Source organism: Patagioenas fasciata, chromosome 6 (genome assembly GCF_037038585.1).
Source record: "Patagioenas fasciata isolate bPatFas1 chromosome 6, bPatFas1.hap1, whole genome shotgun sequence".
Taxonomy (NCBI): Eukaryota; Metazoa; Chordata; class Aves; order Columbiformes; family Columbidae; genus Patagioenas; species Patagioenas fasciata.
In genome coordinates, this window is record NC_092525.1 from 34,432,322 (window position 1) to 34,459,592 (window position 27,271).

The 27,271-nt window shown below is 39.8% G+C and overlaps 1 protein-coding gene across 1 annotated transcript; it reads left to right on the forward strand.

The window, feature by feature from the left end:
* The first annotated feature begins 3,894 nt into the window (after positions 1-3,894).
* On the forward strand, positions 3,895-26,763 carry LOC136103801 (vitellogenin-2-like). The gene is made up of 35 exons (XM_065842229.2): positions 3,895-3,934; positions 4,049-4,069; positions 4,175-4,326; positions 5,776-6,027; positions 6,591-6,752; positions 6,839-6,987; positions 7,562-7,712; positions 7,843-8,000; positions 8,085-8,250; positions 9,117-9,242; positions 9,582-9,800; positions 10,704-10,921; positions 11,072-11,169; positions 11,467-11,591; positions 11,702-11,803; positions 12,455-12,574; positions 12,660-12,849; positions 14,086-14,179; positions 14,291-14,476; positions 15,028-15,172; positions 15,292-15,514; positions 15,605-15,780; positions 16,174-16,794; positions 17,294-17,344; positions 18,246-18,335; positions 19,392-19,604; positions 19,694-19,836; positions 20,235-20,373; positions 21,013-21,148; positions 21,591-21,777; positions 22,096-22,187; positions 23,330-23,427; positions 24,157-24,316; positions 25,724-25,885; positions 26,470-26,763. The coding sequence occupies exons 1-35, from the start codon at positions 3,895-3,897 to the stop codon at positions 26,586-26,588; spliced, it is 5,484 nt and encodes a 1,827-aa protein (XP_065698301.2). The 3' UTR covers positions 26,589-26,763.
* Positions 26,764-27,271: the final 508 nt, after the last annotated feature.

Here is a 27,271-nt window from a genome sequence, read left to right on the forward strand (position 1 = left end):
TTGGTGAGCTCTGCTGCGTAGGCAGTGAGATTGGAAAGACAATACAAATAATGTCATATTTCTTTATTTATTTCTTCATTTCCAAGTCACCAAATAGGCGATCATAGTCATGCCAGCTACTGAAAGGGTTTAGCAGTGTGTAGTTACTGTTTGACTTACACATTCACCACTACATGTGGGACAGCTCTTGCCTGAATTTCAGTTATGGAAGAATAAATACACATATTAAACTTTTCACTTTACGCATTGAAATTTTTTTTGTATGTTGACAATGAAGTGGGAGAACAGTACTTCCCATGTAGGATTCTTGTTTTGAAGCTGGTCATTATCCAGGTGGTGGGTCTGGTGGAGGCAGTGTCAGGGTGCCACTAGGGGCTGCTGCTCTTCTGAAGTAGCTCAGTCTGCTCCCTGCTGCTGTCTGGGGACACTGAAATGCACTCACTCAGTTGGATTTTTTTATATTAAGGAGTTTTCCTTCATGACAGTAATTTCTAGGATAACAATGTCTTTGAAGAACAAAATAATTTACCTATCTAATCTTTTGTCTATTGATTAGTGAGCAATTAATAAAATTTTAGTAACTTTTTGCTTTAACATTCTGTAACCCATCTTATAGAAGTGGAAATTTGTTTGAATGCCTCCATGGAAGAAGCAACTGTGCTAGCAGTGTGTATGCAGTCAAGTCCGGAGCTGACCTCCTAGACCTGGTCTAAAAGTGTGAGGTATAGATTCAGTTCTGACCTTGTAAAGAGAGAAAACATGCTTTGAGGTTTCTGATTGTACTATATGCAGTGATCAGGAAGCTTTTAAATCTGAAACTCTTGCTAATAATGATGTGAATACTACAGATGGTCTGGCTGGTGATATGATAACATTGTAATACTTCACCGTGTTGGAAACAAATTCAGGATCTTACTTAGACTGAAGAATAAAGGGGAGCCTGCTTGCAGGAATGTCATATAGGTGCGTCACCATATTTTTAGCAGGGTTTGTTACAATGGGACAAGTGGTAATGGTTTTACACTAAAGGAGAGGAGATTCAGGTTAGACATGAGAAAGAAATTTTTTACAATGAAGGTGGTGAAACACAAGCCCAGGTTGCCCAGAGGGGTGGTGGATGCCCCATCCCTGGAGACATCCCAGGCCAGGCTGGATGGGGCTCTGAGCAACCTCATCTGGGTGAAGATCCTTGCTCATTGCAGGGGGCTGGACTAGATTACCTTTGAAGGTCCCTTCCAACCTGAACTATGATTTGAGATATTGTAGTATGTGCCCTGCTTAAGAAGGAACAAGAGGTACCGACTGCCGGTGACTGATTAGCGTGCAGTTATTGTTAGCTGCCTATGCATGATATTGAAAAGATGAGTGATTCTCTTAAACTAGATGTTTTATTTTACAAAATCTTTATAATATGCATTGGTGGTTTTTTTTTTTTTTCAGTCTACATGATGAGACAGTAATTTCACCATAAATATGAGTCTGATTAGGTATGAGAGCTTAATTTCCAGGATTAGATTACAGCTATTAATTTTTCTCCCTTTCATCCCCAGTGGTTGAGGATGGTAAAATATACCTGTTGTAAAACAAACTGTGTAGACTTGCTCTATTTTAGTTACAGCAGGACAAAAACATTCCCACCCAACAACAACAAAGACCATATCCTGGCTTTTTCTCAGAGATTATTCTATGTATGCTTCAACCAGGCCAGGATAACTAATAAATTGCAAAGATAACCTCCTTAAATTGATATCATTCATGAAAGGAAAATAGAAGCATTTATAGGGCAATGGCAGTTCTGTGAATGTTGAATTAGCTTGGGTACTACTCGTGCTTGTCTTTTTTAAAAAAATTTATTTGTAGAAAAGCCCAAAGCTTTTGTGTGTGAAGTCATGTAAGACATCTTGCTTTTACTTTCTTCCATTTCACCCCATCTACTTTGCAAGAGAAGCAGATGTCAATATATGAAAGGCTGATCAAGTTGAATAAAAAACTGTTCTCAAAAGAAATGTTCAAATTGTTAGATTTATTTCCTGCTTTCAGACAATACATCTGACCTGTAATGTTCGCTATGCCCAGCAGTGTTGCACCATAACTGGTATCCAATGGTGTACATTGTGTTGTAGTTTTCACACACAATACTTATGTTCCTGCATTCAAGTTGAGTTGTAGAAGACATACGGGTAACTGGAATGCACAACAGGTAAGTTTGTTCTAAAGAAGTGTTCTACAGTAAAAAATTAATTACAATTGTACAGAAGAGCTTGCCAACATCATAGTGAAAAGTTTGTCACCTGAGTCATGAAACTTGTTTTTTCCCTTGAACATAATAAATTGATAATAATGAAAAAGGAGACATATCGTGCCAATGTCCCCCCCAAAATGTAGTCTCTTGCATTAGCTGGCTGGCAGTTCCCAAAATAGAGCTTGCACAACCCCAGGTACAATTACAGCACAGATGGAATCTGTTTGAAAATATCAGCTTGTGAGCCTGACAACCCAGGAGGAGCAGTGGGTAGTGGGAGACTATAGAAATGGTTGAAATAACACAAATGAATATTTATTTTCTAAAATAGTGTTTGCTGTGAATCACGCTCCTGTGGTTAATCTTATTGTGATAGGTATTGTGGGAACAGAAATAAAGTGTCTGAATAACCGGTATATGTAGATGTTGGGTTAGAATTGGGTTCATACTTCTGTGTGACTTAAAGCCCCCAGTTTATTGCATCACCTGTAGTTACCCCTTCAACTCAGAAGCCCCTATGCATTTTTCTTGGCTTTTTTTTTTTTGTTGATACAGCTGCCACCCACCTCGTTTTGGAAGACTGTGTAGCTCTTGAGGAGGCTTGACCAGATCTCACTCCTCTCTTTTGGTGATTATCAAACTATTAACATGCTCAAAAAGGGCAACAGTGTTTTGTGCATCTCCACTTGCCTCCATGCCCCTGATATTTCTAGAACAGGGCACCTGTGTGAATGTGTTCCTGGGCTGTCAGCATAGATCAATGATGGAGCTGGCTGCCAGCCTACATCACTTCAGGTACTTGGCTGCATTTTGTATTTGGATCCTTAGCAAAATGCAAAAGTTCTAGCTGACCTGCACTCCCATTCCACCTGCTTCTCTGCTAAAAGCCTCTGTGGCTTTTAATTGTTCATGTTTAGCTGCCATTTACCTTGGAAGATAAAATATTTACAGATTGCTTATGAAATCTTTGTTCATTTAAAAAATACTCCTGGTCAGTGTGACCAGAACTGAAAGGACACAACGAGTCTCTAATTTATTTAAATAAATATATGTATTCCAAATATATATGGATTTTCTGTAGAATGTTGAATGTGCTTTGATGCACATATGCCTATAAGAATAGCAAGGGTTTAACTGTCCTCATCTCCTGTCTACAAGGGTGGCCAAAATCCAATGTTGAGGGAAGAGAAAGAAAACACCGCTAACGTGTATGACACTGACTCCACTTTGTTAATTGGGCCGCTATCAGTTAGATAACAGTTCAGGTCAGATACCAGGTCGGCATAACCTGGCAAAATCAACCTCATCTGTGGCAGGGCCAAATACCAGCAGTCCACCATGACACAATCGAGGAAATTAAGTAATGTGTTTATCGTAAATTTGTTGTAAACTCCCTAGTAAAATTGTTTTACTAGGGTAAGTAGAAACTTCTAAACAATCCAGAAAACAGCTTGTATGAGAAAATCAGTGGGATGCCAAAGTATGACTTGATATCCATTTTTCCATCTGAAGAAAAAGTATGATTGCAAAAAGGGAAGTGTTTACATAAACTGATAAAAAACTTGAGAATTCAGCAAAACACAGCCACGTGTTCCTGAGCTTTCTTCCATAAAAGTCTCACCATGTCTGGCAGAGCCCCATTCACCTTCACTATGAGGGGAATCATCCTCGCACTAGCGCTCTCCCTTGTAGGTAAGCCTGCTCCTCCCTTCTTCATTTCTCTTTCCCAAAATTTCTCTAAGTTCAGTGGCATCAGCTGGATCTAGACTGAGTGTTACTCACCTGGCTCTCCATCTCTTTTTGCAGGTAGCCAAAAGTCTGACATTGGTAAGTAAATTTCCTTCTCTAACCTTCTTTTGATGACTGTGTTGTGATTTCTATTTATTAGAACATGTTTGCGAGTATTGTGAAAATGACTCTTACTCCCCACAGACCCTGGGTTCAGCAGCAGAAGGAGCCACTTGTACAGCTATGAAGGCTGGGTCTTGAATGGGCTTCAAGAAAAAAATCTAGGCAAAGCTGGTGTACGCTTGAGCTGTAGACTAGAGATCAGTGGGCTGTCAGAGAACGCTTACCTGCTCAAGGTACTGTCTGCTTCCAAATGCACCAGGTAACAGGGAGCTATAAGTCACAGTCTAATTGCGTCTGGCTAACCTGTGGTTTAGGAAAGTTGCAGGGAATGACAATGGAGACTTAGCACTGAAGATGTTAGAGAACGACTTGCAAGTTAAATTTCCAGAAGTGAGAAGTGATTCGGCATCCAATCACTTATTGGTGTTTGTTGTGGAAATAATTTGTAGCAGGTGCTCCTCAAGACTTTGTGTCAGAAATAGAGGTGTCAAAATCAGGGGTTCTGTTAGAAAATGGTTATTTCTAACTCAAGCCTGCTTTGGGTTTAAGATTTGGTTTTAGCCTCAATACACATTTCCAACTTCTGTGGGAAGTCAGGACTTCGGTATGTAAACTCACTGCCATGTAAGCAATTAATATACATAGAATTAGAAAGTGATAAAAGCTAAAGATAAAAAGTGAAAAGTGGTAAAAAAAAAGATTAAAAATGAAAGACATCAAAAGGCGCACATAATAATGTTTACTGTTTGGATAACGTGATAAAAGATCATGTCTCTGCCGACATCTATAGAGACAAGACATGACTTGTCTGAAATAAATATGTTTCAGATAAATACTTTTATTTGTCTGTTTAATTTAGTTACAAATCAAAGCTTCTTTTTTGGGCACTGTTTCAGCGACACAGGTCTAACTGGTTATAGTTGAGCTGTAGGTCTTTCTTTAATGAGGGCGAGGTGTCAAAATTAAGGGCTGGGGGTTGCATTTTGCGCTGTAGAAAATATCCCAAAATTCTTATACGCTGTGCACCAGGCTGTGCTCTGAGACACCTAAATTGGCAGTAACTTTGCCCAAGTTACTGAAAATGCTTCTGATTCACATTGTGCTTCAATCTCAGGGGAAAAAATGTTTGTATATACATTGTTCAATATGAAAAAAAAAAAAGACGACAGATATAAGCAATTCACAAATATGAATCAGATGTGGCAATTGGTTTAGTAAAAAAAAAAAAAAAGGAAGGGGAAACTTTCTAAAACTGTATTTTTTGACATTTAGAATGATAAGAACTTTTTAAATATTAGATTTCACCTAAAGCAGAATATTTATTTTAAGGCTGAAACAATAGGGAGAATTTTATTTGAAATGTTTCATTATTTTTTAAATCAGCTTTTCTCCCTATAGATTTAGGGCAAGTGAAATGTTTAAAATGTCCCTGGGAGATAATAGCAATACGTTAACTGCTTCTGTAAGATAAAATAACACTGCTGAGCCCACAGGATTTATACTGGTTTTACAATAGCATAAGTGAGAGACTAAAGAATAAACTGTTGTATAAATTGCTAAACCTATATTTGGAAGGAAAACATATTGAACTAGTGATTATGTTGATTTCTTCCAACCAGATTGCATATTTAGTACCAAAGTAATTTTATTCACGTAAGTATCTCTTCTCAATTTCCTCTCAGATCCGCTCCCCCCAGTTCGAGGAATACAATGGCATCTGGCCCAGGGACCCATTCACTCGATCTTCCAAAATCAGCCAGATTGTTTCTTCATGTTTCACCCGGCCCTTCAAGTTTGAATACAATACTGGAAGAATTGGAAACATTTATGGCCCAGAAGACTGTCCCAATATGTGTATTAACATAGTGAGAGGAATACTGAACATGATGCAGATAACCATTAAAAAATCACAGAACGTGTATGAATTGCAGGAGGTTTGTTTTTTCCATTCTAAAACTATTTTACTGAAAGGATGTGTTCTGTTTAAGTGCTTTTCCTTCAAGTTTCTGTTAATTTGCATCTACTTTCAAATGTTCATAATAAAAAAAATTAATTCACATAAAAGAAAATCTATGCATGTATGTTGAATGAATTTTATCTTTCAGACATCTGTCCTTAAGACTTAACATGCATTTCTTTGAAGAAAAAGAATCATTAGCTATGAATGTATTTGTTACATGGCATCCCTGATACAGCTACTCGATCCATTTTATTTGTCCATTGTTGATATTAATCAAATGATTACTTTTTCATTTTAAACTCAGTCCCCTGACTGAATATTGCCCACATGTCTATTTGTTAGTTCAATGTGATCAATTGTGTGTGATATTAACATTAATATTAACATTCATATTAAATATAAACCACAATTAAGACTGTTCAGTAGGTCCTTACACTCCCACTGCTCCTTCAGAGTCTTTGTTCGATAGAACTTATCCTCACATACTGAAATCCTGATATAATTGGGAATTCTCATTGTCTTTGTTGATGCGCACAGGCTGGAATTGGAGGTGTTTGCCATACGAGGTACATCATCCAGGAGGACAAGAAGAACAGCCGAGTCTCCGTCACCAAAACCGTAGACCAAAACAATTGCCAGGAAAAGGTGATGCAGAGTGTTGGAATGGCTTACATCTATCCTTGTCCTGCTGATGTGATGGTATGTGAGGTGTGAAAAGACCTTGTAGTTACAAGCGTGGCCCTTCTGTTCCTATTCACTCTTTGGGTGTCTCTGTCCTTCTCCAGAAGGCCAGGCTCATAAAAGGGACAGCAGCTTTCTCCTACAAACTGAAGCAGTCAGACAGTGGTACCCTGATCACAGAAGTGACCTCGCAGCAGATCTATCAGATCTCACCACTCAGTGAACCTACCGGTGTTGCTGTCATGGAAGCAAGGTAGGTGAGACATGGGCTTTCTTCACAAAGTGAGAATAATTATAGATTCTGGCAGTCCCTTTCATCCCCAGCTGAAGTGGAATTGAGCTCCACAGCAGATGGGTAAAGCTGCGAGTACTCATACTTGGGGTTTCCTCACTCCTAAAAACACAGTGAACTATTCTTTATTTGTATCCTGGTGAACTTGGCACTGCAATTACAAGGAAGAAAAAGAGAAAAGCTCTTTTGCTCACTTATAGCATAAGAATGTAACTTTACTACTCTGTCCTGAGAAAAAGCTAATCGATCATGTCAGGAGGAACATGGTGCACACAGAAATTAGATCATTGATTACTCTACCACTGGCTCTCATTCAAAAGACAGCAGTTTAGCTCCTCAGAAACCACTTTGTTGTAGATAACTCTAATACTATTTTGTTCCAATTAGAAGTCTTTACCCATTAGCAAACTGTAAGATTTTACTGTGATAAGCAAAATTATTGAAAAGCAAAACTGACACTGTCACCAACAAACAGCCAAGGCAGATGGAGGAAGAGAACTAATTCGTTCCTCCCGGGACACTTGTCTCTCGATAGGCAACAACTTACCTTGCTGGAAGTGAAAAGCGAACGGGCCAGCAGCCCGGACATTCCCATGCAGAGCTACGGAAGCCTTCGTTACCAGTTCCCATCAGTCTTGCCACAGATGCCACTGCAGCTGATCAAGACAAAAAACCCTGAGCAACGGGTATAGTATTTTTAGGTCTTTAAATGGATTTCCTAATTAAAAAAATATTGGAAGAGTAATGATTATAAATTCCAAAGGATTTAATCATGCATGCCCTCTCCCTCTCTCTCTCTCTTGTGTTTTGTAACAGATAGTAGAAACGCTGCAACACATAGTCCAGAATAACCAACAAGATTTCCATGATGATGTTCCACACAGATTCTTGGAGCTTGTCCAGCTCTGCCGGATAGCAAATGCTGATATTCTTGAGTCCCTCTGGAGACAATGTTCAGATAAACCCCGCTACAGGTATTTCGTTATACCAACTTATAAGAATCTTTTCCATTTCCACACTGAGAGCTAAAATTAAGGATATTTTCTTTCTGCTTGCAGGCGATGGTTGCTGAGTGCAGTTTCTGCGACAGGCACAGCGGAAGCACTCAAATTCATTAAGAGCAGAATCCGCAATGATGACCTTAACTACCTTCAGACTCTTCTAAGTGTTTCTTTCACACTCCATTTAATGAAGGCTGACGAACAAACGGTTCCAATAGCAGCAGTGAGTAAATCCGTGTAAATCTTTCCTATCTGATAACAAAAGGAATAACTGATGACAATCTTTGATTGTAAAGTATACGAGAGAGTGGATTCTCCTCTTTTGCAATTTTGTGCAGATGTTGAACAATTAATTTCTTTTGGCACTACATATGTGAAAGGAGACAGAGTCCTCTGTCTCCATTTTGGTGTACGGGTGTAAAAGCCATTCTCCCACAACAGCTTCTGAGACTAAATCCCATTTTACTTTGCTGGGATTACATCATACCTTCTACAGATGAAACTTTGTCCACTTCAGTTTCTTATTTCTGAAACAAATTGTGGTTTGTGTGTTATGGCATTTGAATACCTCTTTTAATTGCAAACTATTCCTTTAAACTGGGAAGTGCTACGCATGAAATTAATAGAGCGAGCACCAAATATTTTGACGCTATAATGAATTGTTTATTCTGAACACAATTTTTCCCATCTCTAGTCAATGTCCTTCTCAAATAGGAAGAAAGGATATGATGTGAGAATACAGCATTAACGTAATTGAGTTAAACATTGTTTTAAGGATTTTCCATGTATAGATAAGCCACAATTTTTAGATTTTCAGTGTTATGCTTAGTTGAGGAAAATCAAAATGGTGCTATGTAAATTTATACATATGCTTATTCATATTGAAACTAGTGGAGAATCCAGCTCCTAAGTGAATCTTGCAAATAAAACATCTATGAGCTGATTTAATTTGTTTGGATATGAACAATAATAATTGTGAAACTGCTCCCCTCAGATAAGTGCTGGTGATTTTCCTGCTCTGAAAGCTATGTCAAACACTGTATTAAATACCTTTCTTTCTCCCCCCAACACCTTTTTTCCCCTCCCCAGGATTTAATGACTAGTTCTCGGATTCAGAAAAATCCCATGCTTCAGCAAGTTGCCTGCTTGGGATACAGTTCTGTGGTCAATAGATACTGTTCTCAGACCTCAGCTTGTCCTAAAGAAGCTCTTCAGGTGGGCAGCTTTTTCTCAGGTTATTAATACCCTAGTAATGTTCATCACATTATCTTAGTTGTTTTAAGATGCAGTAAAAAAACGGCAATTTGACTTAAAATACACACTACATAGGTCTCTTTCAGAACAGGTAATGAATCATTTTACTAATGTAGATATTTGCTTCATCATTGAAAACACAAATTGCACATTGTAAGGTAAAATCTTGAGAGAAGCCATTACTGAATAATTTTATTAAAACCAGTTGGTTTATTGCAATAGGCTTTTCAGTGGGTAAGGGGACCACTGTATACAATCTATACATTAGGAAGAAAAGACTGAATTGTGCTTTGCCTATAGCCCGTCCATGACCTGGCAGATGAAGCGGTCAGCAGGGGCCGTGAAGACAAAATGAAATTAGCTCTGAAGTGCATTGGCAACATGGGAGAGCCAGCCAGCATCAAGCGCATCCTGAAGTTCCTTCCCATATCTTCATCCAGTGCTTCTGATATCCCCATCCACATTCAGATTGATGCCATAATGGCCTTGAGAAAAATAGCTTGGAAGGACCCCAAAACAGTAAGTATGATCTGCCAGATTTCTTTATTTACTGAACTAAAGAATATATACTGTAAAGGGTAATACATTTGATAGTATCATGTCTGTGGATTCAGCATGTTTTTTAAAAAACAATTATTTTTAAGGACAACACAACACAGTTTTATGATCCAGTTAACTTTTCTGCTAAGCTGTAATATTTGTTAGTCATTAGGAAGCTTCCAGAACAATATCAGCAGTGTTTCTTTAGTCATCCGTCACCACCAATCAAGTCCTGTGCTAGTTATAAATAGTGGAAATTTAGCCACCTAAAAGTCAGACGTATAATTTAACCTGCCCTGATAGTAAAGAGGAGAGAGAGAGGTACTTTCTATTGACCTCCTAGGCAAAATGTTGACGTTGCCTCTTTTAGACCCTTGTCTTCAAGTTGGATGAGTCAGCTCCCACTGAGGTTGCTGGCATGGTGAGCATAGGCAAGAGTCCTACCTTTTGGGTGGTTTAGATATAGGACCTATGTGAGACAGCACCCACTCAGACTGTCTTTGGTGAGCTGCTGAAGCTCCCTTTTTGAAAGTGGTCTTATTATCTCCAGTTGTCTCTTTCTAAGTTATTCACCAATCTTTGAATGTCAGTAATGCAAAAAGCTGTGCTGATATCTTTTTGATTGTGTGGGGTTTACCCAATACATTGATACATGGACATTTAATTCACATTCAGTGCCAGCCCTTCACCATGGGGCTGTCTCTCCATGGCTCCTTCAGTTGTCTTAGTAAAACGATGTGGAACCATGGAGTAAAAAAGATCAGGAAACCTTTATCTGGGGATAATGACACTCTCTCCCATCTTTCTTGCGGGTTACGTGTGGGTTACGTCTGCAAAAGTGTCTCAATTATTAGCAATTCCAGACATGGTTTGTCTCTGCAGGTGCAGGGCTACCTCATCCAGATCCTTGCAGACCAGTCACTTCCCCCCGAAGTGCGAATGATGGCTTGTGCTGTTATCTTTGAGACAAGGCCTGCCCTTCCTTTAATAACAACCATAGCTAATGTGGCAATGAAGGAGAGCAGTTTGCAAGTGGCCAGTTTTGTGTACTCCCACATGAAGGCTTTGTCAAAGAGCAGCTTGCCATCCATGTACAACATGTAAGTAGAGACAGGTATGAATCTTCTGTAATTAAGTTCTGTTACATTCTTATTAGTGAGTACTGCATGTGCCAACAAACTGAATCCTGTTTATATTCTCATGGGGTGCAGCTTATTTCTGGATATTATTACCTTTTTCGTTTTGTTTAGATCTTCAGCTTGCAATATTGCCCTTAAGCTGCTGGCCCCCAAACTGGACAGGCTGAGCTATCGGTATAGCAAGGTCATGCATATCGGTGGTTACTTTGGTGAGTAAAAGCATTTCAGCTACTGGGAAACTTTCCCTTCAGAAATCCATTCTCAAGAGACATTAAGCCCTTTGGAGAACTATGGCATTCTGTGTTTCAATAAGAAATTGAATTAAATGTTACAGTCACATATTTAAAAGTGCATGACTAGTCACTTATTAATTTGGGCCTAAACAGTTAAAATTTATATAATGACATATCTTAAGAGTTGGTAAAGGAAAAAGCTACAGAAATATGATATTGAATGATAAGTAGAACAGTTAGAAAATACATGTCTTTTGTTTACTTCTGCTATAGATAACTACAAAGTTGGTGCTGCTGGAGATGTCTTTGTTATGAACAGCCCGGGAACAATGTTCCCATCAGCAATCATTTCCAAGCTGATGGCATATTCTGCAGGGTCAGTGGCTGATTTAGTGGAGGTAAATATTTGCCTATATCAATAATAAAGCAAATTAAAATTAAAATTGACTCTTAAGTTTCCTCTCTGTAAGTATGTTTCAGACTGCTCCGTCTCATGCTGTTTTGGTAGGTTGGTGTTCGCGTGGAAGGCCTCACAGATGTCATCGTGAAAAAAAATATCCCGTTTGCTGAATATCCCGCATACAAAAAGATAAAGGAGATTGGAAAAGCTGTAGGTATTTTTGATAATGCAGTGTGTGGGTTATAGGAAGGGGTATTTAGTAAAGTTTTTTGTACTAGTTAAGCTGTCTCAGAAGGCAAACTACCTGCCTAGTGGTCACCTTGAGCATTTCTGTGAGAGAGACATCTGCTGTGGGTCTGCAGGGGACATCACGCCTGCGATGGTTGGGACAGTTTCTGTGAATTCTTGCTCTCCTCTGTGTTCTCCCCACACCGGAGCAAGGGAGGAGAGGGGGCAGGAGGACTTTGCAGCACAGTGTGTGTCTCATGCCTGGCAGCCTTGTTCCTCCTTCCCTTCATCCACCTCACTCAGTTTACAAGAATATACCTTTGTCTTCAAGAGAAAAATCAATTTGTTGCTGTGCTTTCAAACTGGGTTTAGTGGCCATAATGGCCCAAACCCTCTGAGTGAATGTTATTGCATCGGAATACACAACAGTGGACAGGAGGCTGTTCATGGGCGTCTCAGTGACAGGCAGCAAGTCTAATTAATGACACTGTGCTATTTACAAAGCAGCAAAGACATACAAATAGCAATGGAAAGTTGCAGCTTGGTCAGTGATGGATTTGATCACTTTGCTGAATTACCATTTTAAAACTGATACATTAAGGAACTTTGCTTGTTTTTTTATCTGTTCTGCAGCTGCTGGGATGGAAGGAGCTGCCAACAGAAACCCCCTTGATATCAGCCTACTTGAAACTATTTGGCCAAGAGCTTGGCTACCTCAGTGTCAACAAGGAAGTCCTGCAGCAGGTTATGAAGGTACCAGGGATCCCTACTTTTCTTTGCAAGATTTGACACCATTGTACTTTTATATTCTAAACTCTTGATGTCTGTTTTACTGCAGACTGTGCTGGAACCTGCTGACAGGAACACAGCGCTAAAGAAAATTGCCAGCCAAATCCGCAATGGCATTGCAGGACAATGGACGCAGCCAGTGTGGATGGGAGAGATGAGGTACATCGTTCCTACCTGCACTGGTCTGCCACTGGAGTACGGGTCATACACCACTGCTCTGGCACGGGCAGCGGTCAGTGGTGAGTTGGGATGTACATGATCAGCTGTATATGGTCTGAGCAGGGGATGAGAGGGACAGGCGAGGAAGAAGTGGGAAAACAGAAAGTTAGAAAAAGAACGCGTTTTTGTAGTGGAGGGGAGGTAGCGAATATGTTTGAAGAAAAGCTGGACACAGCTGATTTCTGCCTCATCTTTGAATGGATTGAAGACAGACGAGCTGAGATGAGAATCTTGGAAACCAGAGAGAGAAAGGTCCTGGCATTCTAGCTCAGAAGAAACGAGCTGGGTGGGGAGCTGACTACAGACATAGGCAGAATGGGTGGCTCCTGAGAGACGCACACACGAGCTAAGCAGGATCCAGTGGTGATTCAAACAGAGAAGAAAACAGAAGGCAATCAAAAGAGAACCACAAGTAACATTAGAGAAGGCAGGAAAAGAAAGAGGATTTGTGAAAAGAGACAGAGAATTCTCTTTTAACAGAACAAATACTCAAGTATGAATACTTACTAAGAAGTTAAATCAGTGATCATACTCTTTGTTGTGCAGCAAACTTATAATTTAGGAAACATTGTCTTACCCTTCCTTTTTCTTATACCACATAAGGAATGAATGGTGAAATACATGTACTTGTGATCTGTTTACATGTCTCGTATGTGTCCACTCTTCACTGCTCTTGTTTTTTTGTTTGTTTTAATAGCATCTTTGAATACCCACCTGTCCTTCATGTGGGATGGAGTAACCCATGCAAGTGTATAGGCTGTGCAGGAAAGGGCCAGGGGGGCGGGTGGACAAGCTGGTATTGTGAATCACTAGTGTGCTCTTGTGGTGGTGACGGCCAACTGCATCTCTGGCTGCAACAGCGAGAGCAGAGCTAACATGGAAATTATTGTCCCCCATAATTAGCACATCTGAGGCTGCATCTGGAGTACAATGTCCAGTTTGCGGTTTGCAGTACAAGAAAAGTGTTCGCACTGGATGTGAGGAAGGACTGAAGAGCAGGGCTTGTTTAACCTCATTGCCCATCATTCACTCTGTCTTCTGGCTCCACGCATTCTGAAATTTTGATGTTATACTACTTAACAAGTAGTAGTATAGTAGTAGTAGTATGATCTCACATACCCCAAAATCTGTCTTGATTCCCAGCCATATTTCTTGTATTAACAAAAATATTACCTCTTCTTGAAAACTGTGTCTTGCTTAAATTCAAATCCTTTCTTTCACTTTTACCTTTTTTTAACATTTTTTCTGACGTGCAGTTGATGGAAAGGTGACCCCACCCTTAACTGGAGATTTCAAACCTTCCCAGTTGCTTGAATCCACCATACAGATTCGGTCTGACATAAACCCAAGGTATGGCAGGTTTCTAAGGCTTTACATATGATGGAGGTTTCTTACAAAAAGGCAGAACCACATGTTAAGAAAGAAAACCTTCCTTACATCGACTGCTTCACTCTGTTTCAGCTTATATGTGCACACGGTTGCAACAATGGGTGTCAACACCGAATACTTTCAACATGCTGTTGAAATTCAAGGCAAGGTCCAGACAAGAGTGCCAGTGAAGTTTGATGCCAAGATAGACATGAAACTGAAAAATGTTAAGATTGAAACAAATCCGTGCCACGAAGAAACAGAGATAGTGGTTGGAAGGTACGGTAGCATTATTTCAGAACGATTCCTGTTGCTGAAACCTCACAAAGTTCACTATTCACTGACCTCCTTACAGAGGTTTCTAGATAGACAGGGTGACTTTTCAGTGTGTAGCAGAACCTTTGGGATAAAGAGCAAGGAACAGAAGTAGGGGAGTTAGAAGTCAGAAGATAGATACCTAAATTATTTAGGAGTTTAATTTTTTATTTTAATTTGTTTATTATTTTCTGTTTTTCATTTTTATTTGCTTATTATTTTATTGCCTTTTAGAGGTTTTAGTTTTTATTTTTAAATGAATGCCTTTCATTTTTTGGAATTTTTTAAAAATTTATCCAGATTTTGAAAGCTTCCTGTGATACAAGGAACTGATGTTTGTCTTTAACTGGTCTTATTTGTCTTTAACGATATTTATACCTATAGTTGCATATACAATCCCTATGTTCAAACAATGTATCTTTGTGCTGTCACAGGATACTGACAGGGATGTATTTCATTTAATACAAATATAACGATTCAGAATAATTTGCTGTTCTTTGCACATATCTCAACAGACATAAAGCTTTTGCTGTATCAAGAAATATAGGAGAACTAGGTGTTGAAAAGAGGACCCCAATTCTCCCAGAAGATGCTTCATCAAATATTGTACAAGAACCTTTCAAACCATTGGAGAGAGCTTCCAGTGAAGGTTCCACAATGGTAACCAATTATTTTCTTCTTATGTAGTATTGTTTACCCGCCCTGTGATGCACGTCTGCAGTTTTACTCTTGCCTATGGTATGCACCAAGTAGTATTTACATACTCATCTCCAATGCAGCAGGGAGCTGACAGCATGGAGAAAAAACAGGCTTCTTGCCCTCAAGAGGATCTTCGTCACAGCCCAGAAAGAAAAACTCATAAACAAGACATTTGCATCAAGCTTCATCATCTTGGTTGTCAGCTCTGCTTTTCCAGCAGGTCACGAGATGCCAGTTTCTTAAAAAATACATATTTGCACAGGTTAATTGGCGAGCATGAAGCTAAAGTAGTCTTGATGCCAGGTACGATATTGAGCACAAGCCTTGTCCTCTTTGTTTTGCGCATGTTATTTGAAGCAGTATAACCTTCTAATGTGTGCAATTGGTGTGTAGTTCAACCAGATGCTGATCTTGACAAAATTCTCCTGGAGATTCAGGCAGGATCCAGAGCAGCTTCTAAAATAATCCATGGGGTAAACTCAGAGTCTGAGGAAGAGGATGAGTCACCTCTACATGAGGACATTCAAGCTAAACTGAAAAAGATTCTAGGCATTGAAAATGTGTTCAAGGTAAGAGACTTTGAGCATGAGAGAGGGGAATATTTTCCCAAAAATGAAGCCAATAATTTGAAGTTCAGTGCAGAAAGCTGTCATGGGAAAGCAAGGATGGGGCTAGTTTGAAAGGTGCCAGTTCCAGGCCTGTCAACCTGTGCTACATCTGGGGGGACTGATCCTACAGAGAGCTTCCAGCTGGGGCTGGTCTTCTGGGCTGGGCTGGATTTCAACTGGGCTGGGTGGACCTAAGGAAGTTCTGCAGCTTCTGCAGTGAGTGAGGCAGGGAAGTTGTTGTTCCTTGAAAGGCTGATATGAGCAGCCCGTATGACACCCAGAGAATTTTTACTTTGTAAATACAGGACCAGACGTATCTCCTCTCTTGCACTTCTCTTTGAACCGTTTTTGCAGGTTGCAAATAAAACACGACACCAGAAGAAGAAACCTTCTAAGAAAGCAAACAGTGTGCTAACAGAGCTTGGGAGAGACCCTGATGCAAAAAAACCCTCCAGTTCATCTTCTGCCTCCTCGGCTGCATCCTCCTCTTCCTCATCATCTGCTGCTTCTCCTCATCGTAAAAAGACAGTGGATGAAGATGAGAATGATCAAGTAAAGCAAGCAAGAAACAAAGATGCAAGCAGCAAGAGCAGTAGCAGCAGAAGCAGCAGCAGCAGAAGCAGCAGCAGCAGAAGCAGCAGCAGCAGAAGCAGCAGCAGCAAAAGCAGCAGCAGCAAAAGCAGCAGCAGTAGCAGCAGCAAAAGCAGCAGTAGCAGCAGCAAAAGCAGCAGTAGCAGCAGCAAAAGCAGCAGTAGCAGCAAGAGTAGCAGCAGCAGCAGTAGTAGCAGCAGCAGCAGCAGTAGTAGTAGTAGCAGTAGCAGCAGCTCATCGAGGCACCACAGCCATGGGCATCACTCAAGGCATCTGAATGGCAGCAGTAGCAGCAGCTCATCGAGTCACCATGGCCATGGACACCATTCAGGACATGCGGACAGCAGCAGCAGCAGCAGCAGCAGCAGTTATTCCAAAATATGGGTAACTTTGTCAGTAAATTGACTGATGCTGTTGATGTTTGTGAATCACATTCCTGATAGCAGCTGGCTTTGCATCATCAATCAGGAAATTATGGTTTGACACAGCAAATTTTAGCAACATAAAATTGCAACATTTATTCTGCAAACACACCTGCAATAATTGGCTCAGATGTCTACTTCAAAGAATCTCAAAAGTTTCACAAGTTCGTTGAAACTTATATTATAAGCGGGGAAACTTTATTTTTTCTTGTCAATTTACTACTTTCTGTGAATATACGTTGCATGCCTCTTAATTTTGCTGTAAGAACATTCATGCTTTTTATAAACTACTTGAAGTCTTACATTATGTGCTTGAGACTAAACATACAGAACTATGTATGAATGATAATTAGTAAAATCCTTACTTAATTCCCAGTGCTCAGATTTCAATGTAATTGCAACATTTGTTTTCTTCTGAGACTTTTCATCTTTTTTTTCTTTTTTTTTTATCATTTTCAAAGGAACATCATGAGATTTATCAGTATCGCTTTAAATCAGCGCATAGACAAGAGGTGAGTGTTTCTTTCCTCAGTAAATTAAGTATGGAATCTGTCATTAGTCACATAGAAACCTTAAAGGCAACTTTTGTTTTTGCTGAGGAAAATTATGGTACTGGTTACATTTAGAACACCAAATGAGCTGTGGTTGTTCTGAGATGTGGAAAGACAGGGAGCTGAGTTCTCCGTTGTGTTGTGCACATTATGCCATTCATGGCTCCACAAAATAGATACAAAGCTCTACCAAAGCAGTACAAGGGACTGGGGATGCACACTTTGGAGGAACAAAGATTCTACTATCAAGGGCTTAAGCCATTTTGCTTTGATCGCTTGGTTTCTTGAGTTGGAATCACTGTTGATACACACAGGAATATTGATGTTGACAAACATGTAATGATATCTTATTTTATGGTACTTTACTTTGGCAGAAGATTCTTACTAGGCCATGAGCCAACCCGGAGCAGTGTACTTTATCTTAGTGTTCCTCAAAAAGTAGAAAGTTTAGCTCTGTGTGTCCATTCAGTTGACCCATTCAATGTGTCCTTCAGTTGATCAGGCCCTTCCAAAGTAACATGAATCAGTTCTGGTCTTTTGTATCGGATTGAGTGGCTGGTTCAATTTGACTTGCTTTGGTCCATTTTTTTTTTTTTTTTTTCCCCACCTAGCAAATTCTCATCTAGACATGTTCCTTGTTTGTGTCTTCTGAAGGATCAGGATATGTTTGGGTAAACAAGATTTTTCAGAGCTAGATCACATGTACTAAGCAGGACAAGACATTGAGGTGCCCAGGGTTGGAACCCAAGTTTGCCAACACCAAGTGCCATGGCAGAGAGTGTTTTGTAGCACTGCCCAGAGCAATGTCTTCAAGCATGCTTTTAAGTGACCCTCTTGAGCATGGTATGTTTTTTTCTTGCAGTTCCCAAAAAGAAAACTCCCGGCTGACCAACTTAACAGTGCGGATTCTTCTGCCAAATCCAGTCATGCCTCATCCCAACCTGCTTCCCGGGTTAGTTGCATCACTTTTAAGGGGTTTTGACAGCTTGGAAGAATGGCAGAGTAACTGTACACTTGCAGTAATTGTATAGCTAGGATAATGGAAGTGAGAAACACCAATCTCTCAAGTCTCAGGTATCAGTCAAGAGTGAGACACGCACCACGGTTACCACACACAATTTCCTCTGAACTGTGGTGAGGATCCCTCATGGGAATCCCACCCAACAGATGCCTTCAGAGACTGATCTTGTGACCTCTGCAACCAGGAGGGAAGTTGAGGTGCCACAGTGCCAGTGCAAGGGCATCAGTGGTCAAGACCAAAGCTAAGAAGAGCCTCAGCAGAAGGCAATTGCCAGAAGTGACATGTAGCACCTTGACTCCTCGCCACCACTCATTTTGATGCATGCTTGCTTGTTCTCTGGGGCAAGTGATGAAGTCTAATGATGGAACTGCAGGTCATAGCATGCTTAAGGCCCTGCTGTCAAGGGAGGAGGTAGAAGACAATGTCCTGGATTATATTTTATGCTAGGGTTCTGTGCAAACATGAAACCTGCCTGCCCCACACACCTGACAGCTGAAGTGCGAGGTAAAAGCCAAAAGACCAACCAGACAAATAAACAAGAGGACACTAGCTAGAGGATGTTATTGTGGTGAGAATGAGTGATAAGTACAACTGACAGCTGATGTTGTCAGTCAAATTGGACCATTCATTCACAGGCAAATATATGGATATTAACAATGAAGCCTAAATAATATGGTCATTACTATATCCTAATGATATGAATATTTCCATGGTATCTGCTGTGGCTCAGGAAATGGCACAAATTTACAAATTTTGACTCATATGAAATAGTGATAAAATCGATCTGTGCCTGCAGAGGCACATGTCCACTAAAGGCATATGTGTGAGAATTTATAGGCATGTATATATGTGTAGTACATATGCTGGTATATATTTGCAGTCCAGTTGTTTATTTTTCATTTATTCATCCAGATCTTGCATCTAAAATGTTAATGGTAACTCTTTTATTATTATATTATATGCATAATTTCTTCCCCTTCTTCTTAGCTCAAGTTTTTGGGAGATGTTCAAACACCAGTATTAGCTGCTTTTCTTCATGGTGTTCATAATTATAAGAAGATAGGAGGTCTCCAGCTTGTGGTATATGCTGACATTGACTCTGTCAAGCCCCGGATACAGGTATTTGTGTCAAACCTCACAGATTCGAGCAAGTGGAAGCTCTGTGCTGATGCTTCAGTCCTCAATGCTCACAAGGCAGCGGTAAGGCTCAAAACCAGTTATATACAGCTGTATGCATCACAGGAAAACCATGTGCGTTTTAAGTTCAACCATTTCTCTCTCCATTATAGGCTTACCTGAAATGGGGCCGGAATTGCCAGGACTACAAGATTTCAACTGAGCTGGTAACTGGGCGGTTTGCTGGCCACCCTGCTGCACAAGTGAAATTGGAGTGGCCTAAAGTTCCTTCAAGTGTCAAATCCGTAGCAGAATGGTGAGGTTTTAGTCTTTTGTGACACTCGTTCATGGTATCGGTCACCTGGGAAAAATCAACATCCGCTCATGAGCTTATAGTGGTTAAAGTACTAGCTATTATTTTATTCTCTGGTCTATTTGAGCACTGCCTTCAGACTTAAAAGCTGAGTGGGAGATCATAGCCATCTATTGTGTAGTAATCCTTTCTACTGGACATAATTACTGAAAACTGAGGAATAGATCCTTCCTTTCACTGAATACTTGGTTTGTAAAGCAGACTGTGATCATGGGGTCATAACCCATGATCCTGAAGACTGCGTATGCTACTTACACACAGGAGTGAGACAGCCTGGTTGGGATGTGTGCTGCTTTTTGCTTCTCTATTTCACCAGATCTTTCTGATTTGAATTTTTGAAGGTTTTACAAATTTGTCCCTGGGGCTGCGTTTATGCTGGGGTTCTCTGAAAAAATGGACAAGAATCCTTCTCGACAAGTCAGGGTGATCGTGGCTCTAACTTCTCCAAGGACATGTGATGTTGTTATCAAGCTTCCAGATGTAATTATGAAATATTATTTTTACTCTCTTATTTTTTCCTAGTAGAAAAGTGAGACTGTTGCATTTTAATTACAGTGGGTCAATTCTGAGAAAAAAAAGATTCAGTGAGCATCACATGCATTTCCATCTGTAGTAGCTCCATAAGTGTTCACCTAACAACCTTTGGAGGAGAGTAGTTTGGGTTGGAAGGGACCTTTAAAGGGCATTTAGTCCAACCCCCCTGCCATGAGCAGGGATATCTTCAACTAGATCAGGTTGCTCAGAGCCCTGTCCAGCCTGGCCTTAAATGTTTCCATGGATTGAGCATCTACCACCTCTCTGGGCAACCTGGGCCAGGGTTTCACCACCCTCATTGTAAAAAATTTCTTTTTTAGACCCAGTCCAAATCTACCCTAAAGTAGTTAATTATATCCCAAACAATATCTGAATAATAACCCACACCATGAGAGAAAACTGTAAGCAGGAGCAAAAAGCTCATGGACAGTGAGTCAGATGAACTGTATTCCCATAACGTCTTTGCCGACCAAAGCAGAAGAAATTGAAATGAAATTCCAAATAGGAGAAAAAGCTGACCTCAGCTGTTTGTTGTGAATACCTGGCACGAGTATATTTTAAATGTGCTTTTGAATTCCTTTTCAGGTGATCCTCTCTGAAAAAGCCGTGAGGCTTCCCCTGTCACTGCCTGTAGGTCCGAGGATACCAGCTTCAGAGCTGCAGCCTCCCATCTGGAATGTCTTTGCTGAAGGCCCCTCTGCAGTGCTCGAGAATTTAAAAGGTCAGGGTCTAGTCAGGTTCAGAAGCATGACAGTCTCGATCTCACAGATTACTTGGGTACTTTCTGAATTTTTCTGGGATTATTTGTCTCCAGTTAATTAGGAAATTTGCTGTAATAAAGCAAGGATGGTTCAACTGAGAGAGAATAGTATGTGTATACTACAGAAATCATCATCATTTCGTGGATCAAAATACCATCTGTCTGAATCGATAACATTTAAGCTTTCTGGCCATTATTTTTTGTTAGATAGAGGAGTACATTTTCCATGCTTTTTTTTTAGAAAATATGGGTGCTTGGTAGTCAAAAGCCACTGTAAACCATACAAAAATATAGTGGAAAAAAATATAAAGCTAAAATAATATAGCACTAAAAGCAAAATATGTGATTTAATGATTTTTTTTTTCTGGAAAAGCAAATACTCACTGGCATTTTATTTAACCAGCTAGCTGCTCAGTTTCCCACAACAAGATCACAACCTTTAACGAAGTTCAGTTTAACTACACAATGCCAGCAAACTGTTACCACATCTTGGCTCAGGATTGCAGCTCTGACCTTAAGTTCCTGGTGATGATGAGGAATGCTGAAGAAGCAATGAACCTGAAAGCAATCAACATCAAGCTTGGCAGTCAGTAAGTAACTCCGGGGAGCGTGAGAGACTGCATCGTCCACATTTAACATGAGAGGAGCTTAAGTCTGAGCTTTACTGTGATGGTTAGCAGCCTGTGGGAGTTCAGCATTTCCCTCGTTTATTTTTCCATGCACATTGACTGCGATGCTGATGGTGTTATCCTGCATCTTAGGTGACAAGGATACCTATGATGTAATTTAAGTAGTTGAAATGATCTTATGCTGTGATGAGTAATATCTAGTGAGCAGGAAAATGCCTTTGTCACTGTATGTGTATGAATGTGATATAAACATGGTGTGAATGTTCCTCTTCTTAACAGTGAAATCGATATGCGTCCTGCGAGTGGACAGGTGAAACTGCTGGTAGATGGGGTCGAAAGCCCCACAAAGAATATTTCATACGTATCTGCTGGTAAGTGATGCAGCGTCTGTTGTTTCATTTTCACGTAGGTTTTAGGAGAAGAAAACACACTAAAAAATCTATTAAAGAGATTCTACCAGTTTGTATTCAATAACTATTTCTACCTTTGGCTGTAGGGTTAATATTTAAGAAAATGTATTATACTCCCCTGCATCGGAACATTTAGAAAGACTGATTAGAGTGTGAAGCTCTTGAAGTGGCCAAACTAAGATAGATATAACAAACATGAAGATCTCCCCATTTCATACATTACTGTAGTTCCCACTGGATTTCCTAATTTGAGACGTGTTTTGGTTGTACTATAAATCTTGCTTGATTAAAATTTTTTGAAGTAGAGCTCTTAAAATTCACCACACATGCATACCAGCATTTTTCCTAATTTTATTTGTTGGCATTTATCTGGCTAGCGTTCTGAAATCTGCTAGGAATAAATATGGTGAACCGGGAAATAGCCTGCTTGCTTCTCTCAAAGCAGGAGTAGTTTGGTGTGGGTTTTTTGTTTGTTTTGGTTTGGTTTTTGTTGTTGTTTTGTGTTAGCTGCTTTGTTGTTGTTGTTTCTGTGAAAGAACATAGTGGGACCTTGTTTCATTCTGTGCTATGCAATCAGGGGCAATATACAGTGCAGGTGTTTCCTGACTGCAGAGCTGTAGTACACAAATCAGGCTTAGTCTTGCTGAAATTGGGTTGGCATCTGCCAGTGCTGAGCATTGTCCTAGTTGTTACACACTTGGGAAGTCATAATTGTGCTAGAAATGGCTTCACTGACAGTTACGGTGTTCTTTGTATTTTCTTATTCCATCATAGAGTAGTCAGGGCCTTGTATAGGTGCACAACTATACAGACACTATATAAAGTTCTGTAACGATTTCTAGAAATCAATATGAATATGTTAATAACCCGGAGAAAAATAAATAAATCTGTGATCATTAAAATTGTTTTCCAACTTTTTACAAACACCTGTTTTTCTATATATACACATTTCTACATTGTTTGCTGCATGTTTTGTTTCTTAAATAGAACAACTGAAAAATTTCAACGAAAAGAACACTTTAGAAACATGACAGATGCTTTTGTCTTTCTTAAACAAGTTAGGTTGGATCTGTCTTGATTTGTTTTATGTTGTTTTCTTCTAGGTGCTTCTCTGCAGATCCACAGTGAAGATCAAGGGCTTGTACTTGTTGCCCCAGCCTATGGCATCGATAAGTTGTACTTCGATGGATACGCATTCAAGGTATCATTCTTCCTCTTTATAAGCTTGGATGTTGAGAAACATCTATACGATCCACTTAAATCTTGTATGTGCGAGTGCAAGAGTATACAGTGGCAAAGCAAAGTGTGCAGGGCCAAAAAAAAAACCACAAAAGGGAAGATGAAACTTCAGGGTTGTACTGTCCTGCTCTTTGTTTCTGAGCAGAAGTGAGGATCTTTCACTGACAAAAAATACCTTATTCTTGCAGGTGTGTGTTGGGCAATGAGTCCATGAGTGTGCACACACTGAGGCAGCACTGCATTTGCAAGAAAAATGAGTTTTCAGCTCCTTACCACTGTTCTTAACAGCTGTATAATTCTTCAGATCAGCAAAAATGCAGCCATTCTTTTAAGATGAATGAATGCTTTAAAGGCTGCACTAAAAATAATGTGAAATTGGAATGTAAAAAATTGGTAAACCATATTGCAGCTATCACCTATACTATGAAAACATCATGCAAAAGCTTCAGCAAATTAATAGTCTAGACTATTAATAGCTTAACACACTAGACGGGCACAGGGGGTTTTAAAGGCTGTAACAGTCAAAGGCGCTGCATCAGACTTAGAGCCTTTTGAATCCTTAGCAAAGAGATTTTAAATATTTGTGCATTAGCTTATACTGGAAGAGACTTGCATAGTAAAAATCTGCTCCATCGGTATTAATTTTGTAGCTTGAAATAATGTTGACTCTTTTTTTTTTTTTCTCTCTAAGATTCAAGTTGCTTTATGGATGGCAGGAAAAATGTGTGGAATATGTGGAAAATATGATGCAGAATGTGAACAGGAATATCGGATGCCCAATGGATATGTAGCTAAAGATGCAGTGAGCTTTGGGCATTCTTGGATTTTGGAAGAAAAGCCTTGTACAGGAGGTATGCAAGCTCTAATGAATGTAATATATTAATGCAGTTGTTTAGAAAATGTAGAATTTGTTCAGAAAATTTTTAATCTGTAAACATTTTGAGGAAAAAAAAAAGCATTTTAGAAGAATTCATTAAGTTATACATTAAGCGTGAAAATTATTTGTCACTTTAGAAAGAAATAAACCACAAGCTAAACAAACAAACCAAAATACACAAATCAGTTGAAATTATATAACTAAGCAGAAACAAAATATTTCTTTAGGTTTTGAAGTGTTTTAGAATATCAGAAAAAAATGTAGAAGGATACATTCACATGGAATGTTTTGAATTAAGTGCAACAATATTTTCCAGATGTCAATTTCCAGTATTTGGTACATCAAAAAATCATATGGGGATCAGTAATTACTTTGCCTTGGCCGACCACCTGATTTTTGAACCAGTGCAACCCGTCCAGCAAAGCATTTGAGCACACGAGCTGTTCCAGGGACTCAATTACATGGTTGAAATTAAAAAAGCTGTATTTCAAGTGTTTCAATAGATAAGAATCTTATGGTGTGCTTGATGCTCTCAGCTAGGTTATGATGCAACCACAGTGCTGTGGCGAGAACAGGCACGTTGCATTTGTAAAGAAGACTTGTCCTTGTAGGAGGGACTTCCTCAGTCCTTGGAGATGCCTTCTACACCTTTAGCTGTGCATCAAATGTTTTTCTATGTCTTTGTAAAGAATGCTGGGCACAAAACTGGCTTTAGGTGGATATGGAGTCTCCATGCATGTACACGATAATATTCCCATGGTTGGTTGTGACCACATATTGTGTTTCCATTTAACATATAGTGGAAATGGCTAAAATTTTAGAGAATTAACTTTATAGTCAGGAATAAATTGTGGTCCATTTAACTTCTCACACACTTGTAACTGCTTGTCCTGGGCGTCCAAAATGAGACCAATATTACTGGCTGGCAGAAATGACTTTTGCTCTCTCTCTGCAGCAATTGTATCTGAATGGGAGTGGTAATAGTGTAATTCTTCAGTGATTATTTTTATTTGGTCAGAAATCCTCCTTTTCTTTCCACTGCTGGCTATTGAAGCCTTTTGAATGTGGTTTTGCAGCTATATGGTGTAGTAAGCCAGTTTGCTTTGAAAAATGCTTATTAGAAATAACATCAAACAGTGTTTCTACATGTTAATCTTAAAATAATCCTGTTGCATTTTAAATTAACTTTCCATAGCTCCATATCTAATTAGCCAATTTGAAAAGCTTATCAATCAGTGATTGTGTTCCGCTTATGTTCAAAATACAATTTTCTTAGAGGAATGTTCTTTGTAAATTGACGGTGTTGGCAGATGGTCCTCCTGGGCAGGTCTGAGGATTTTGAATGTGAGCATGTAAACCACCATGAATGATTCTGTTCCAGCCTGCAAACTGCGACGCTCATTTGTGAAGCTTGAGAAGACTGTTCAGCTGGCAGGCGTGGAGTCCAAGTGCTATTCCACAGAGCCTGTGCTGCGCTGCATGAAAGGATGCTCCGCCACGCAGACTGCTCCGGTCACTGTGGGTTTCCACTGTCTCCCAGCTGGTAAGTAAAAAGAAATCCTACTGAATAGGAGCTGCACAAAGGTCTAAATAGATTGTGCCTTGACTTAGTTATTCCACTTGAAATGTATCAATAACCTAACATATCCACAGGTAGGGATGGACTTACTGCGGTGTTGACTGAAGATCTTTCCTTGTTTTCATTAATATGTAAAACTTTCTTTAGCATGAGAGGTGTTTTTGTCTTGTAATTTTGCTATGAATTTAAAATCTAAACTGAGCCTTCGTGATGCTTTGAGCTCACAGCACAATCAACATTATAATTCATCTGAAAAACTGTGTATTGCAGCCTGTGAGGATTCAACCACATCTGACCATGTGCAGCACCCTGAAATGGGGATCCTCGCCTTGTATATTTTATATACCACTGCCTTTGGCTGTGATCCTGTTTCACTGAGCTGATTTAGGCAGTAGATAGGCAGATGTGGATGGGGTTCCTGCACACAGGTCCAGTGATATCAGAGGATGTTTTTGGCAGTTATATTGTAGATTCTTAGATATTAAATAGATATAAAAAAACTACTTCTGAAGTATGCTATTTACTTTTCATTCCTTGTTCCCCTTCAGATTCAGCTACCAGCCTGACGGACAAACAGGCAAAGTTCGACCAGAAGTCAGAGGATATAGAGGACACTGTTGATGCACACATAGCGTGTTCTTGTGAGAATGAAGACTGCAGTGCATGAAGCTGTAAATTACAGCACACAAAAAAACAGAAACACTTCAATGTTTTTATTATGTGGTGTAAGAAAACTCAAGGAATAATAGAGATGCTAAATTAAGTTTAAGAGCGTGCAGAATCTTTGCAAGTAATTTAAAGTATTAAACTTTCTATTGTAGAAACTTCTATGATTACCCATAAATATCTGATTTCATAATAAAACCATGCATGGAGAAATTGATGAAGTCTTCCTTATTTCACTAGTTATGGAAGGAGAAGGTCTGTGTTGCTTCTTATCCTCTTATCCTTCCCCCTGCCCCCGCTTTTGTAGACCTCCTGAGTCTGTGAGTCCTCAGTGCACCGGGCAGGTATTTGTGTCAGGTCCCACTGGGGATGTGGGTTGGGTAGCTGTGGTACCAAGCTCCTGCTTGTTTCCCCCGGGGCTTTCTTCACTGGTGCTGGGATCTTGTGCACCCAGAGCAGGAACCGGTCACCTCTGTGTGATGCAGCAGCAACACAGCCGTGGTGCTCTGCAATAACTACATGATGTGCCAGTGCTGCTGTAGGGAATGGTGAGATCAGGGAATAGCCTGAATTTCATGCCACTGGACAAGGCAGCTCTGAGGGAGTCAAGAATACATTTTGTTCCTGATGCCCCACATGCAGAAGCTGGTGTGAATCAGAGGTCTCTGAACAGGTTGTGGTAGA

Bases quoted from the DNA above. Each gene is read 5' to 3' on its own strand.
- LOC136103801 (XM_065842229.2), top strand. From the start codon at position 3,895: ATGAGGGGAATCATCCTCGCACTAGCGCTCTCCCTTGTAG. The intron at 3,935-4,048 runs GTAAGCCTGCTC...CTCTTTTTGCAG, and splicing joins ACTAGCGCTCTCCCTTGTAG to GTAGCCAAAAGTCTGACATT. The intron at 8,001-8,084 runs GTATTTCGTTAT...TTCTGCTTGCAG, and splicing joins TCAGATAAACCCCGCTACAG to GCGATGGTTGCTGAGTGCAG.